The sequence below is a fragment of the Bos javanicus genome, chromosome 18 (assembly GCF_032452875.1).
Source record: "Bos javanicus breed banteng chromosome 18, ARS-OSU_banteng_1.0, whole genome shotgun sequence".
In the NCBI taxonomy this organism is placed as follows: domain Eukaryota; kingdom Metazoa; phylum Chordata; class Mammalia; order Artiodactyla; family Bovidae; genus Bos; species Bos javanicus.
Genome location: NC_083885.1, coordinates 36,046,166 through 36,061,158, shown reverse-complemented (window position 1 = coordinate 36,061,158; position 14,993 = coordinate 36,046,166). Strand labels below are relative to the sequence as shown.

The window sequence follows — 14,993 nt, the reverse complement described above, 5'->3', positions numbered from 1 at the left end:
TGTTTGTCTTCTGTATTTCTCTGTACACTAGTTTCTGAACAATTTATTCTCACCTATATTTCAGTTCATTAATTCTTCTTTTATATTTAATTTGCTGTCAAACATATGGCTGTTGGAGTTTTTTTTTTTTTTTAATTAGCTTTTTAAAAAAAATTCCATTTGGTTATTTTCTCAAAACTTCTATGTCAATTTTTTAAGGTTTGCCTTCATAGATGTTTTCAACAGGGTCTTTTATCTCTTTAAAAATACTAAGAAAAAATCAAGAAGTGCTATTTTATACCCTGTTAGTCCCAATATCTGATGTGTTTGTGTCTGTATTTGTTGTCTATTATTTCTGCATGTTCTCATTCACGATTTATTTCCTTGAGTGTCTGATTATCTTTGAGAGTGTACTGGACGTTATTTGAAAAAGAAGGGTGTGTGTGAATACTTTAATGTCTGAGACGATAATATCTTTCTCTAAAGGATCATTTTCATTTGCTTTTATCAGGCAACTGAGCGCACCACTAGGTCAGTTATAGGGTTTGAAGGCTGAGGATCTCTACACCTCCAAGACAAGCTGAATTTGGGAGACATATCTATGCCACGGCTTATGTCCAGTTTAACATTTTCATGAGGGTGTCTCCATTTGGGGTCCCAGTTCAAATGTGGGGCAATTATTCAGACTCCCAGCTTTCAACATATTTACACTTGTATCTCTTATACTGCAAGTCCACCATCCTTACAGCTGGGTTTCACAGGTGTCTCCTTCCACCAGCAAATGTCTTCAGGCAAAAGTAGCTTTGAGCGTTGGGATTATGATTTAGTCTCTTGCTTCTCCTAGAGTTTGATCCTTAATTCTTCACTCTCCTCTTAGCTCTTTGGAATGCTTTTCTTTTTCAACGTTTTATTCAGTTGAAGTTATTTTCCACGGAAGAGTAGTAAGAGTAATTAAGTAGACTACCATTACCACTAGTGTAACCCTTCACTCAACGCTACGTTATTCTCCCTCCAGCCTACCTGCACAGGACCCTTCCTGTCCCCAGGAAGGGAGCTGACTGGAAGAGAGAAGAGATGGTGTTTCTGGTTTTATGGCTCTGTTTCAAAGTAGAAATTCACAGTTCCTCAGGAAAAGCCACACTTTTTCCAGAAAGTGGAGATAATACCTTAAATTTCTCCACTCACCTAGACTACCTCCTGTCATAGGGTAAGGGAGTTAGAGAAGGCAAGGTTTGGGAAAAGAACTAGACCGGCACTTTACAGGAACAGATCACCTTTAATGAGGCAAGAAGGGGCAACAGTATTAGTGAGCTGCTGCACTAACCCAAGAAAAGTGTAAGTATATATAGACATATATGTGGAAATCTACTGTCTTAAGGGGGCCAGTTCTTCTCCAAGGTTGTTCAGATTAGTCATCTCTTAAACTGCTGGGGCAAGGAATTCTGGAGATCGGCCAGAGGCTGGGCCTGGCTGGGAGCTGGGCAAAATCAACCTTAACGTCCATTTTTTTTCTTCCCATGAGAGAGTTCTTTGTTTTGCATAGAATGGTGGGGAGGATCCAGAGGGGAGGTTTAACTCCGGGCTTTTTTGAGCGGTGTAACTTTCCTTCAGTATGATTCAACGTCTCCCAAATTATCCAGATCAGGTGACAGAGATAGCAGTTTCCGGCCAATGGGCAGAGCGAGGGAAAACAGGACAAGGTCCCGGCCTGGGGTGTTCTACGCTAGCCATGGGACACGGGTGGTTGGTGGAGGCCACAGGAGGAGGGTAGCCTGGCTCTGGGCAAATACCATGCACGCGCCCAAGCTCTTGCCCTCTCTGCACTTTCTCAAAAGGGAATGAACACCAGACGGAGTGCAAACCTCCCCGCGCAGCTCGAAACTGAATGTGTCAGGCAGGGGTCAGACCCACGTTCCTTTCGCAAAGAGCGCCCCCGTTGGCGACGGAATACGTCAAACCGGAAGCAGAAGTGCTCCACCGCCAAGGCTTTCGGGAAATGTAGTCTCCAGCCGCGGGACGAGCCCCGGGCCGCTCCGTCCGCATGCGTGTGGCCGAATTCTGTGGATTACACTCCCAACCCAGAGCTGGTACAATGTTCCGGGGCGGAAATGGGCTCCCTTTCTTTTTTCTGGCCTCGCAGCATGCGCGATCTTAGTTCCCCAACCAACACCAATGGAACTGTAGTGGCTTCCTCACAGGGAGATGCGCGCTGGTTTGGGGGCTGCGTTCAGCTTCATCCCAGCCCACTGTATTCATTCATAGAGGAGTGGTCTACTTCAGTCCTCACCTCCAACCCCTCTCCAGGTGGGTCACACGCGAGTTTGGTGGGGTAGCCCCTGGGACACAGTCCAATGGCTCCTGCCCACCGTCTAACTTCTTTCCTTGGGTGAGCTCATGCACAGAATAAACACATGTCCCGGTGTGCCAGCACAATCCCAGCTTCCCATCTAGTTAGCTCCCCCTTGAGAATGAGCTCAATGGTCCTGGTTTAGTGGATCAATAACGAGTGAACACGCACTACATACAGTCACCCTACCCAAGATCCACTGAAATCCTGGTCTTCTAAACGCTGACGGCAAAGAAGTAGGAGAGAGCCGGCTTGTCTGACCCCTGACACTCAGTTTGGAACTCCGCCTACGAACAACACAAAGGCGGACCCTCAGAGGGCTTCACACTCAGTGGGTAGAGTTTACTCCAGCAGCACACACACCCCCGCCCCCCGCCCCTTCAGAAATCTCCAGACTGTGGCAGGCACCTATCGGTGTTAGATTACTCCCACCGCCTTACCACCAAATACAAACGACATGAGTGCATGGCGAGCTCTCCTAAGAACTGGGGGTAGTAGCCGCGTAGTGGGCCTGTGGTTTTGCTGGAGATAAAGACATAAGCTCCAGCGATTTCAGATGCCCCTAATACCTTTTGGTGCCTGATATACCTAGCACCATGCATGGGGAGGGATAGAGGCCTCACGCTATGACCAGAGGTACCGTCTCCTCTGGATACGACTCTGTTCCGTGGTTACATGTCAGTCGGGCCCTAGGAGTGAGAGGCTGTGAATCTCCTACCTCCTAATGAATCCTGTGGAGAGCATGTGCCCAGTTCTTGTGGTGCCCTTTAGAATGTAGGGGAACATGACATTTTTCATCTTTCAGACTTTAGCAGCAATTCTAAGCTAACAGAAAAATCCATGCCAAAACCCTGTGACAACTCTTTAACTTTTGAAAATGAATATTAAAATTTGAGAACTGGTAACTGCTAGTTCCTTAATGCACTTTTGTTTTAGTAAAACAAAAACCCCATTAATCATTACAGCTAAAAATTATCTGGTCGTACAAGAATAAAATACGATCTATGTTGGCTTCCATCTATGTTATCAGGTCCAAATTTCTTGGCTCCTTTATCCATTAAAATGTTTACCAAAAAAAAAAAAAGTTTTTCCAAAATTATAAGGCTTTCACTAAAATTTGCTAGCAAAAATTAGCTTTCTTTCCACCAACACCTGCCAATAATCATTTATGCTGCTTATCTATAGGAAGCCCTCTGCTCCCCTGTCCTCCCCTTCTTTTTAACTATTCCCTCAAATGGCATTTCTAGAGAGTGGAAACTGCTTTACTTGATTTTGACAGTACCGAGACACCCCTTTCTTGGGCCTGGATCAACTTCCCATCCTTGGAAACATGATTGCCCATTATTCCTTTTCCTAAATCCTTCAGGCATGCTGAATAGGTCAGCAAAGGTTGATGATACCAAGGGGGAACCAAGCTTGATTCCCCAGCTTGGTTGTGTGTGAGGAGGGACCAGATTAAGAGCAGGGAGGCAAACTAACTGTAAAAGAGTTTAAAATTCAGAGACACATATACAACAAATATGCATCACCTTCTTTTAACAAATATTTTGAGTTTTATTAAAAAAAAACTATAAAAGTTTGTCTGTCTTTATCCCTTCCCATCCCTTTCCCCTCTAACTCCAGAGGAAACCACCACTCTAAAGCTGATATTTTAATACTTTCCTACCTTTACTTCGCAAATTGATTTTTAAAAAGGTGATACGGACCTTTAATAAGCTTTATCACATTGTATATAATCCCTCTGTAACTTTATTTTCAATTGTTTTTGATGTTAGCCTTGTTAGTACATGTACATGCAGTCCAACCATTCATTAAACATTTGCGTTATCTCCTATACTGTGGAAAGGGCACTGAGAAAGATATGTAAGTTGCTGTTCTCAACCATCAAGCTGTTCACCTATTTTTGTACTTTAAGAATGTTATGCTTCAATAAAATTTACAAGTACATCATGAGAAATGCTGGACTGGAAGAAACACAAGCTGGAATCCAGATTGCCGGGAGAAATATCAATAACCTCAGATACGCAGATGACACCACCCTTATGGCAAAGTGAAGAGGAACTAAAAAGCCTCTTGATGAAGGTGAAAGTGGAGAGTGAAAAAGTTGGCTTAAAGCTCAACATTCAGAAAACGAAGATCATGGCATCCGGTCCCATCACTTCATGGGAAATAGATGGGGAAACAGTGGAAACAGTGTCAGACTTTATTTTTCTGGGCTCCAAAATCACTGCAGATGGTGACTGCAGCCATGAAATTAAAAGAGGCTTACTCCTTGGAAGGAAAGTTATGACCAACCTAGATAGCATATTCAAAAGCAGAAACATTACTTTGCCAATAAAGGTCCGTCTAGTCAAGGCTATGGTTTTTCCTGTGGTCATACATGCATGTGAGAGTTGGACTGTGAAGAAGGCTGAGCGCTGAAGAATTGATGCTTTTGAACTGTGGCGTTGGAGAAGACTCTTGAGAGTCCCTTGGACGGCAAGGAGATCCAACCAGTCCATCCTAAAGGAGATCGGCCCTGGGATTTCTTTGGAAGGAATGATGCTAAAGCTGAAACTCCAGTACTTTGGCCACCTCATGCAAAGAGTTGACTCACTGGAGAAGGCTCTGATGCTGGGAGGGATTGGCGGCAAGAGGAGAAGAGGATGAGATGGCTGGATGGCATCACTGACTCGATGGACATGAGTCTGAGTGAACTCCAGGAGTTGGTGATGGACAGGGAGGCCTGGCATGCTGCAATTCATGGGGTCGCAAAGAGTCAGACATGACTGAGCGACTGATCTGATCTGATCTGATCCCCCCCCCCAAAATAGAAGGGCATATAAAAAGGAAGTAAAATATTTACTATGTCAGGTGGTGGTAGGTATTGTAGAGAAAATGAAGCTGGGAAGGGAGATGGGAGTATGCCATGAAGGGGCACTGGTTTTTTACTATTATTATTTTTTGGCCACACCACACAGCTTGTGATATCTGAGTTCCCCTGAGCAGGGATTCAACCTGTACCTTCAGCAATAAAAACAGAGAGTCCTAACCACTGGACTGCCAGGGAATTCTCACAAATTGCTATTTTGGTACAATAGTCAAGAAAGGGTTCACTGAATAAATATCTGCTGGAGGTGAAGAACCAAACTAAGTGATATCTAGGGGAAGAGGATTCCATAAAGAGTGAAAAGCAACAAGATATGGCCATCTTCATAGATCCTGCAAGTTAGCAAACAGAACTTAATGAACCTTGGATGTGGGATGTGAAAGAAAGGAATCAAAAATGGTTACCAGGTTTAGGGCTTGAGCAACTGGGGTTACCTTTTCTCAGATGGGAAGTTTGAGGGAGGAACTTGATAAAAGATGAGATTGGGATGGGGAGATCGTGAGTTAGTTCATCTTCGGACATATTAAATTTGGGATGTCTGTTAGAAATCCAAGTGGAGATGTCAAGTAGGCAGTTGGTTATGAGTATGGAATCTTGGAATGGAGATAAAATTTTCAAGTGGGTATTTAAAGCCTTCAGTCTGGATAAAAGCCCCAGTGAGGGGGACTGTAGAAAAAGAAAAGAGGTCCAAAGACAGAGCACTGTAAGTCCTATATTAAGAGCAAGGAAAGATACGGAACTTCCCTTATACTGCCAACAAAATATTCTCATTTTCCCCCTGCCAGACTTCAAACTTTTTGCCAGCCTAATGAATATGAAATAATATCTCACTGCTTTCTTTTGCAGTATTCTGATTTCAAGATAGAACATCTTTTCATTTTGAAAAGCCAATCTTCTTTGACTATCAACACATCTCCACTGTACTGTTAACAAGACTACATTAAGTACCTATTGTGTCCCTGGCATTGTGATAGCAAGGGAACAAAAAAAGTTAGCCAAATGATGTGGACTCTGCCTTCCTGGAACTCACCATCTACTTCAGGGTTGGGAGAAAAACCAATCAATCAAAAGTACAAATCATGGTAAAGTGAAGGACATCAACATAATCTATTAGAATTTAAAAGAAGGCCAATTTAGCAGTCATTAAAACCTTCCCTGATGAGACATCTGCATTTTAACAAAAAAGGAATTAACTAGTTCAGTATCTATCAAAGCCCACTGTAGCTATAAAGACCTGAGCACTAGCATCAGTATACCTAATAACAGAATAATTGTTTTCTTATCCACCCTTGCATAGAGAAATGCAAGAGGCTTTGTAGGACATAATGCCTGCCCTGGGGCCTTCCCCACACATACCCAGGCAGCAGGAGTGGAAGATTGGTTTTCTCCTGTTTCTCTTTTGTAATTTTGGGACAATTATTCCTGCACTATTATATCCAGTTCACTCTTATATGAACCTCACACCATCTGGTTATACTTATCTATACATGCTGACACAGTAACCCCATTTTAGATGTTTATCTCACTATGGGTATTTTAAGAAAAAAAATTCCATGGAAATAAAAAGGCAAGGGTGCTTCAAAAGGTATAATAAGTATTCAATGTCATTATTATAAAACCAATGCCCCAAACTACCCAAATATTATTGCAATAGTAGTGGATTTCTTAAGGGGATCATGACACTATGTAGCAACATGAAAACATTTATAAGAAGGTTTTTTATTTAAGTATGATACAAGATTTTATCTACAGTACAGGCAAATACAAATAACTGATATATTAAGAGGTGAAGGTTGTGGGTGAATTGGGGGGACTTAATTTACTGAAATAGTCAAGAAAAACCTTCCAAGGTCCTTCATTTTGTTTCCACTTGGGTCTCTGATTTAAATTATCACCATATCCCTTCTTCCATTCACCCTCAAAAGCCTGTTATATGCAGCTCCTTGAACATAACATGGCTCTGAAGACATGATGAAGATTAGAGGTTAAGAGCTGTGCCTTTGCAGCCAGGCAGTTCTGGGTTCCAAGTCTGATATCTCTCTGGGTTTTTCTCCCCATTAGAAAACAAAGATATAATACATACACTGTTTCTTCAATGCAAGAAACAGATATACAACAAAAGGGGAATCATTCCACTGGTCGTGGGAAACCCACTGAATCCCAGGAAAAGCTTCGGAAATTGAATCCAGTCCAGGGACTTTAGGAATGAGAAATGAGAATACCATCATGTCACCTCATCCTCCACAACAACAGCAGACCTGCTCTCTCTGGTAAGGAATCAGGTTCCAAGCAACTTTAGGCCTTCACCTTACCAGCCTAGCAACCTCAAATCAAAGTATCCTTGCTAAAGTCTGTTTTAAAAAAATTTCTGTTCAAAGACTCTAATTGGCTCAACAGCCCCTGAAATTATCTTTGAGCTCCTGGATGTCCTGACTTGTGTTCTTGTGGTCAGTACAGTAGGGATTGTTACAAGAGGAAGAGGGGGGCAAAAGCTGGGCAAAGACAAGATACCACAAAACCTATTAGGGGAGCTGTAAGGATTATGAAATGATGGCTGTAAAGTACTTAGCAGTGTCTTCAAAAAGTAAGCATTCAGTAAATGCTATTATTAACTCACCTGGATGTGATGAGTTTAGCAGTTAATCCCTCTTCCTTTGATGCATCACTCTTTAATCTTAGCCAAGTTCTGAAAATGGAAAAAGACAAACTGACTCCCATTCAACGAAGAAGGCTATTTATTGAAATAATACAATGATGTTCCAAGGAAGTAATTCATATTGCCTAGAAAGCTCGGTGTTCGTAAATGCATGGTGTGTGGTTGCTGGGACTAAGCAATCCTCCATTCATACATACATCCTGTGCTCCCCCTGCCAATGACGATGTGCTGAGATTCAGGGACTGGTTGGATCTAGGCCAGACTCCACACACAAACCAGTGGTATCCTTTAGGTATCCTGGAACCAAGTCTTTATAAACTTCCGTAACAGTTACGTTGCACTCAATTGATTACAATTCATGCCATTCTTGCGAACAGTCCACCATGGGGATCCCCAAACAAAAGCAAAAAGAGTTTCTGATAGGCTTCCCAGATAAGAAGCCAATCAGTGGAGGAGGTTCTGAGTAGTATTACTGACAGCATAGGCATGTCTTGGCATTGTGTGTGCACGAAGAACTAAGTGGTGAACATCACAGAAAAGGTATTTCTGAACAGTACAGAAGTCTTGGGAGGACAGATCTGCTACAGAATAACCCATCGTGTTTCATGTGTGATAAATGCACTGGGCTAGACATCCCACATTTCTGACCCCACACACATTTTTCCTGCAGAGGATTAGAAGGATGTTTCGGAGCTGCATGACATTATCCAGGATGAGACAAAAAGGATAGCTCCTGCTACCTGGCATGCAGAGAAACCAGTAAGAAAGGATTACTATATCAACACCAACCCTTACCACTCCTCCCCATGATTCATCATTAGGATGGAAAAATCTGCTTATCCTGGGGGCAGGGGCAGAGGCTCTTTCATGAAAGGTGTCAATTTCCACAGTTGCTCCCAAGTTTATCTGCACTACTGGTGCCAGCGAATGAACAAAGATTCTGGAAATTCCTTTAGCACAGTCCATGGGAGATTTTAAGGGATATTAATGACTAGAGTGGGCTCCTGACGTTTACCTCATGCTTTACTGATGGAAAAGCACCATAGAGCCAAAACTGTTAATTTTTTATGATGAAAATTTCCTTGGCACACAAAATGATCTGCTATATGCTGATTCCCTTAACTGATTTAAAGGCAAATTTTATGGCAAGAGATAAATGGATTCATACTTTAGAGTAAAATTAAATTGGGGGATTTTTTTTTTCTCTATGGTTCTGTATTGTTTTCCCATTGATCAAATCAATATAGGAAGCTTGGTGCAGTGCTTTCCCATGGGAGGATCATGAAAAGCACAGCAGGAAGACTTAATAAATTCTATGAAACTGACCATATTTCCTGAAATATGATACTTGGGAAAAGGAAAGAAGTCATTAGTAGTTCTACTATTTACAACTTTGGTTGTAAGCTTCCAACAAGCTGCTTTAAATAAGTATGACAAATTTGCATATGTCTTGCTGCCTCTTATATTCAACTCCTGAGTGCTTGTTAAATATTTGTGCATCTGATTTATTTTAAAACTTATTTTAAAGCCCTGAATTCCAAAATATCTTTTCAGTGGCAAGACCATGGGGCCAAAGATCCAGAAGACCTGCATTTTCCACCCAGCTTTACTGTTATAAACTGTATCAGGCTTGCAAACCACTTCACATCTTTGGCTTTCAGTTTCATCTGTACAAGGAAGAGGCTGGACCAGCTGATTTAATTCTTTGAACGGTGAATTCCTGGAGGTGAAACTGGTTTCCATGGTAAATTTAATGTAAGAGCTGCAGTTGAATTCATTTGTCAAGCAATTTAAAAATGAGTTTTGGTCATCACTGTGGGAGTTTTATTTATTAAAAAAGGCTGTAAACACTGAGAGTTACAAATTAAATTGTTGAAAGTTGGTGATTCCCTGCATACATATATTCAAAAGCTTTACAAAGTCCAATATATAGGCATGTCATTTCTAACAGATTATATAAGACATCTGTAGTTGTTTTCACATGTATGTAATCAGATCTGAGAATGTGGCTTTTATTTAAAAAAAAAAAAACACTGCTAGTACAAAGATTTCTCAACACACAATGCGCACAAGCATACACACCTGCACGCATGTGTGCGTGCACACACACACAATTCATTATATCCTCAAGCTTCCTCTCCAGTAAGAATCTTCTGATACTGAATAATATTTTAACTAAAGCTTCCTTCATATTTCTTAATGTCAAGGGTCCTAGAGTTTATTTCGTGTATGAATTCTCATATGTTTAGTAAGAGCTGAGCTTCGACTGAAGTTTTTCCCACATTCCTTACAAGCATAGGGTTTTTCTCCAGTATGGATCCTCTGATGATCATGCAGATTGGTTTTCTTTCGGAAAGCTCGCCCACATTCATTACATTCATAGGGTTTTTCTCCAGTATGAGTTCTCTCATGCTGAATGAGGGATGAACTCTGACTGAAGGCTTTCCCACAGTCGATACATTCATAGGGTTTCTCTCCAGTGTGGGTTCTCTCATGTTGAGTTAGTGATGAGCGTCGACTGAAAGCTTCTCCACATTCATTACATTCATAGGGTTTTTCCCCAGTATGAATTCTGTGATGCTCTATGAAACTCGTACTCCTTTTGAAAGCTTTTCCACATACATTACATTGATAGGGTTTCTCACCAGGATGAGAAATGGGTTGTTGACTGAAGGCCTGTTCACAATCATAGGGGTTCTTGTCTCCAGTGTGGATCCTCTGATGGTCAGAGAAGTCTGCAATGTGACTGAAATCTTCCCCACAGGCATTGCAATGATAGGACTTCACTTCAGGGACATTGCTTTCATCTTGAGTAAGAGATGAGCTGTGCTTGAAATCTATGCTGTAGTTATTGCTTTGGTAAGGTTTGCCTCTCTTATGAATCCTCATGTGTTTGTAAAGGGATGGGCTCTGACCAAAAGCTCTCCCACATATGCTACATTCGAAAGGTTTCTCTCCTGTATGTGTCCTCTCGTGTTGGACAAGAGAAGAACATCGACTAAAAGCTTTCCCACATTCCTTACATTGGAAGGGTTTCTCTCCACTATGTGTAACCTCATGCTGAGTGAGGGATGTGCCGTGCCTAAACGACCTCCCACACAAATTACATCGATAAGGTTTTTCTCCTGTGTGAATTCTCTGGTGCTGAACGAGAGAGGAGCTGCGCTGGAAGGCTTTTCCACAAAGACTACACTGATAGGGTTTCTCTCCAGTATGAGCATTCTCATGCTGACCTAGGGAGGAGCTATGCCTGAAGGCCTTCCCACACACATTACATTCAAAGGGTTTCTCTCCAGTGTGAATTCTCTGATGCTCAGTAAGTTGTGTCTTCCAGAGGAAGGTTTTCCCACAGTCAGTACATTCATGGTGCTTCTTTCCAGGATAAATTCCCTGATCTGTACCGTTGGGGAAAGCTCCAGCTCCTTTATGAGTTTTCTCATGTTTAGTCAGAGATGATCTGTGAATAAATGCTTTTCTACATTTATTGCATTTATAAGGTTTCTTTTTTGCAAGGATATTATTCTGATTAAGTAAGTCTAAATTATGTCCCAAATTGCTCCCAAGTGTATCACATTCACTAGATCCTGGAGGAATGTTTAGTTGTGTAATCAGGTCTGTGTTCAATCTACAGTTTTCACCAAATGTATTTTGCTCACAAGTTTCCTCTGGTGTGATTATCTTCTTCTGGGTGGATGAATCTGGCCCCAGATGTCTCTTCCAGTTTTCCTTATGCCTTTCTAACTGGCCACTAAGGTCCCAAGCATCTTCTCCCGTGGTATGTGAGAGCTCATCTGTGCTAAGGGATACTTTAGATATACTCTGCTGCAGATGTGAAGATTTGGCTTCAGGCCTGGTCTTCCAGTCTGAAAGAAACCCAAAGTGCAAACATCCCCTATTCCCCTCTGTTAAAACAAACTGCTATAGTAGGAATGAAAAGACAGCAATTACATATCACTTTGTTTTGAAATTAGTCCAATAACTTCAAAAGAAGACCCTGAATGGAGAAAGGAAGAGTGGAGAGAGATGACAGAGCTATCATTGCAGAGCTATCATGAAGGATAAGTCCAGAATGAGAAAGCCCACATAGGGAGTAAGGGAACCAGTTAGCATGAGAGAGTTAGGCACAGATACAAACAGAATAGGATCATAGTCTTTCATGCAGAGTCCTATCTGCTATTCATGCTCTTTGTCCATTTTACAAACTGCCATGGAATCTATCTTCCTAATACATTCATTTCATAATTTCTTTCAAGTCATTTCTGAAGCTTCAGATCTTCAAACCTTGCTGAGAAAATATGTAGCCAGTGAACTAACTGAAATGATTCTTTGACATAACTGGAGATAGAGGGCTATACTTCCCAAGCAGATAAAAAAGTAATATTTCAAGAGGCAAATCATCCTTGCCCTTACAACTAGAGCTGTGGTTTTAGTCTATCTGAGTTCTGATTTTACATTAATCACCTCTCTTAACCAAAAAAAATTGACCTTTAAACCTTTGTTTAACCTCTGAATACTAACAGCAGAAATTAATTACTGTCTAGGTTCTAAGAATGGTAATCTTTTAAAAACTAAGGGGAGGGAGGTTTCTGGAATGCTGGAGATGTTCCGTATCAAAAGAAGTTTGGGTTAGATAGGACAATGCATTTGTCAAAGTGAAATAAATGGTGCTTATAAGAGGTGTAAATTTCACTGTAATGTTTTTTTAAAAAAAAAAAAAGAACTATGAACAAATATTGAACTCCAGTCAACTATATACATGCTGAAGTATACAGGGGTGAAATGTACTCATGTCTGCAACTCACTAGGAAATGCATCAAAAGAAAGACAGATTAACAGATGGATAAAGAGATACGTGATAAAGCAAATATAATAGGTTACTATATAACAACAGGTTAACAATTATAGCATCATGGTGGTAGTATACAGTGTTCACTGTATAATCTTTTCAACTTCTCAAATGTTTGAAAATTTTCATATAAACATTAAAAGGGGAAAAAAAGAACCAGTAACTAAATAATCCTAAATTCCCAAATTCCTTACCCTGGAACAAGACTCAATTCTAAATTCCTGAAGACAGAGAATACTTTGCATTCCTTTTAGAATATTTCTCAGTGGGACATTCAAGAAATGTTTGGTGAAATTAATGAATGAGAAAGTTCTTTCCCCAGCAAGATTCCATAACAATCAATAATTTTCTGACTGCCTTCAATATGCTCTGCAACACAGAGGGAAGATATTTAGAAACATAATAAATAGATGCTCCAGGAGCTTAAAAATCTAAGAATAAAAACAAGACAATCTTTTGATGACTTAAAAAAAAAAAAACCAATAGATGGCATGTAGTAAATTTGATTTTGTGTGGTAGAGATTACATAAATGGTATTTGTGACCAGGGAAGAAAGAAACAAGTATATTAGCATATATTAGGTTTTATGATTGAGAGAGACCTTGACTTTATAGATGGCTTTGGACAGAGAGAAACTATTATCTAATGAGGGAAATTATATGCTTCTTACAGAGAACATCGGAAAGTATGTAGGGGTGAAATGTACTCAGGTCTGTAACTTCAAAAAGAAATTCAGCCTAGTGGAGCTCTCTTTGGCAGGAATAGAAAGATATTACTGGAAGGTATGATGGGGACCTTTAAATCAAGGGAGTTTCTGCTTCCTATAATGAGGTAAAAGGTTCTTTCAGAGAATGGTAGTTTATGAGATAAAGCATTAAAATCCAACATGGTCCATGACGTGATGAATAAACAAAATGTGATATATCCATACAATGCAATATTACTCAGCAATACAAAGGAATGAAGTTCTGATACATGCTGCAACATGAATGAACCTTAAGCTAAGTGGAAGAAGCCAATCACAAAGGGCTACATATTATGATTCCATTTATAGAAAATGTCTAGAATAGGCAAATCCATAGAGACAAAAAGTAGCTTAATGGTTGCCAGGAGCTGGGGGGAATGAGGAGTAGAAAGTGACTGCTGATGGGTATAAGATTTCTTTTTGGAGATATTGAAAATGTTCTGCTTAATTAGATAGTGGTGATGGCTGCACAACTCTGTATTTATCCCAAAACAACCATTGAAATGTACACTTTTAAAGGGAGAATTTTATGGTATGTCAATTATACCTCAATTAAACTATGATTTTAAAAACCCAATATGGATTACAAAAAGATAGAGTGAGCAATTTCAACTGGGAATTATAGTAATCTAAATCTGAGGTGTGGTTTAAGATGTCACCAGTCCAATTTAAAAGGCAGGAAAATCTAAGATATTTCTCAAAGGAGGAAAATAACTTGGATTGAAAGAAAAAGACTAGACTGACTGTGGTTTCTGGCCTGAGGGACTGGCAATCTGATAATTCCTAATGGGCAAGAGGAGAAATGGGTAATAGGTAAGGTAGCAAAATGTGCTGACTGGGGATGCAAGATGATTAACTTAGACTTTACATCTTTAATAAGAACTCTGTGGGACTTGCATTGGAGGGGTCTTGTGGGAAGGGAAGAGAAAAAAAAAAAAGTAACCAGGGTATAAGTAAGGACAATTCTGAGTCTATAGCACAGAATAAAGACTTGTAACTATCAGAAGGCAGGCACCCTTTTATAGAGAAGTAATATAGAATGGGCTTCCCAGGTAGCTCAGCTGGTAAAGAATCCACCTGCAATGTAGGAGACACTGGTTTGATTCTTGGGTCTGGAGAGTTCCCCTGGAGAAGGGATAAGTTTACACACTCCAGTATTCTTGGACTTCCTTGGTGGCTCAGACAGTAAAGAATCTGCCATGCAATGTGGGATACCTCGGTTTGATCCCTGGGTTGGGAAGATGCCCTGGAGGAGGGCATGGCAACCCAGTATTCCATGGCATTCCAGTATTCTTGCCTGGAGAATCCCCATGAACAGAGGAGCCTGGAGGGCTACAGTCCATGGGTTAGGAAAGAGTCGGACATGACTGAGCAACTAAGGACAATATAGAAAGAATGGAGAGGAAGCCAGAAGGCAGGCTCCTAATCCTAAAGACAGATTCACTAGGAGGGAAAAGCAAGAAAAGCCAAAGACCTAAAGCCAAGAAGCACTGAACAAGTGGGGAAGTCAGGAGAGAAGGATACTCTAGGAACTTTGGAGGGTAGAAATGA

The 14,993-nt window shown here is 40.8% G+C and overlaps 2 protein-coding genes across 4 annotated transcripts in view; both read right to left on the bottom strand.

The window, feature by feature from the left end:
- CDH3 (cadherin 3) overlaps positions 1-14,993 on the bottom strand; it is a 117,250-nt gene that overhangs the window by 101,643 nt on the left and 614 nt on the right. For both annotated transcript variants that reach the window (XM_061387702.1, XM_061387704.1), the window contains exon 2: positions 7,813-7,881. In XM_061387702.1, the coding sequence (XP_061243686.1) occupies positions 7,813-7,881 (69 nt within the window). The remainder of the gene's footprint in view (positions 1-7,812; positions 7,882-14,993) is intronic.
- ZFP90 (ZFP90 zinc finger protein) overlaps positions 9,874-14,993 on the bottom strand; it is a 28,357-nt gene continuing 23,237 nt past the window's right edge. For both annotated transcript variants that reach the window (XM_061387709.1, XM_061387710.1), the window contains exon 6: positions 9,874-11,714. In XM_061387709.1, the coding sequence (XP_061243693.1) occupies positions 10,063-11,714 (1,652 nt within the window). In that variant the 3' untranslated portion in view covers positions 9,874-10,062. The remainder of the gene's footprint in view (positions 11,715-14,993) is intronic.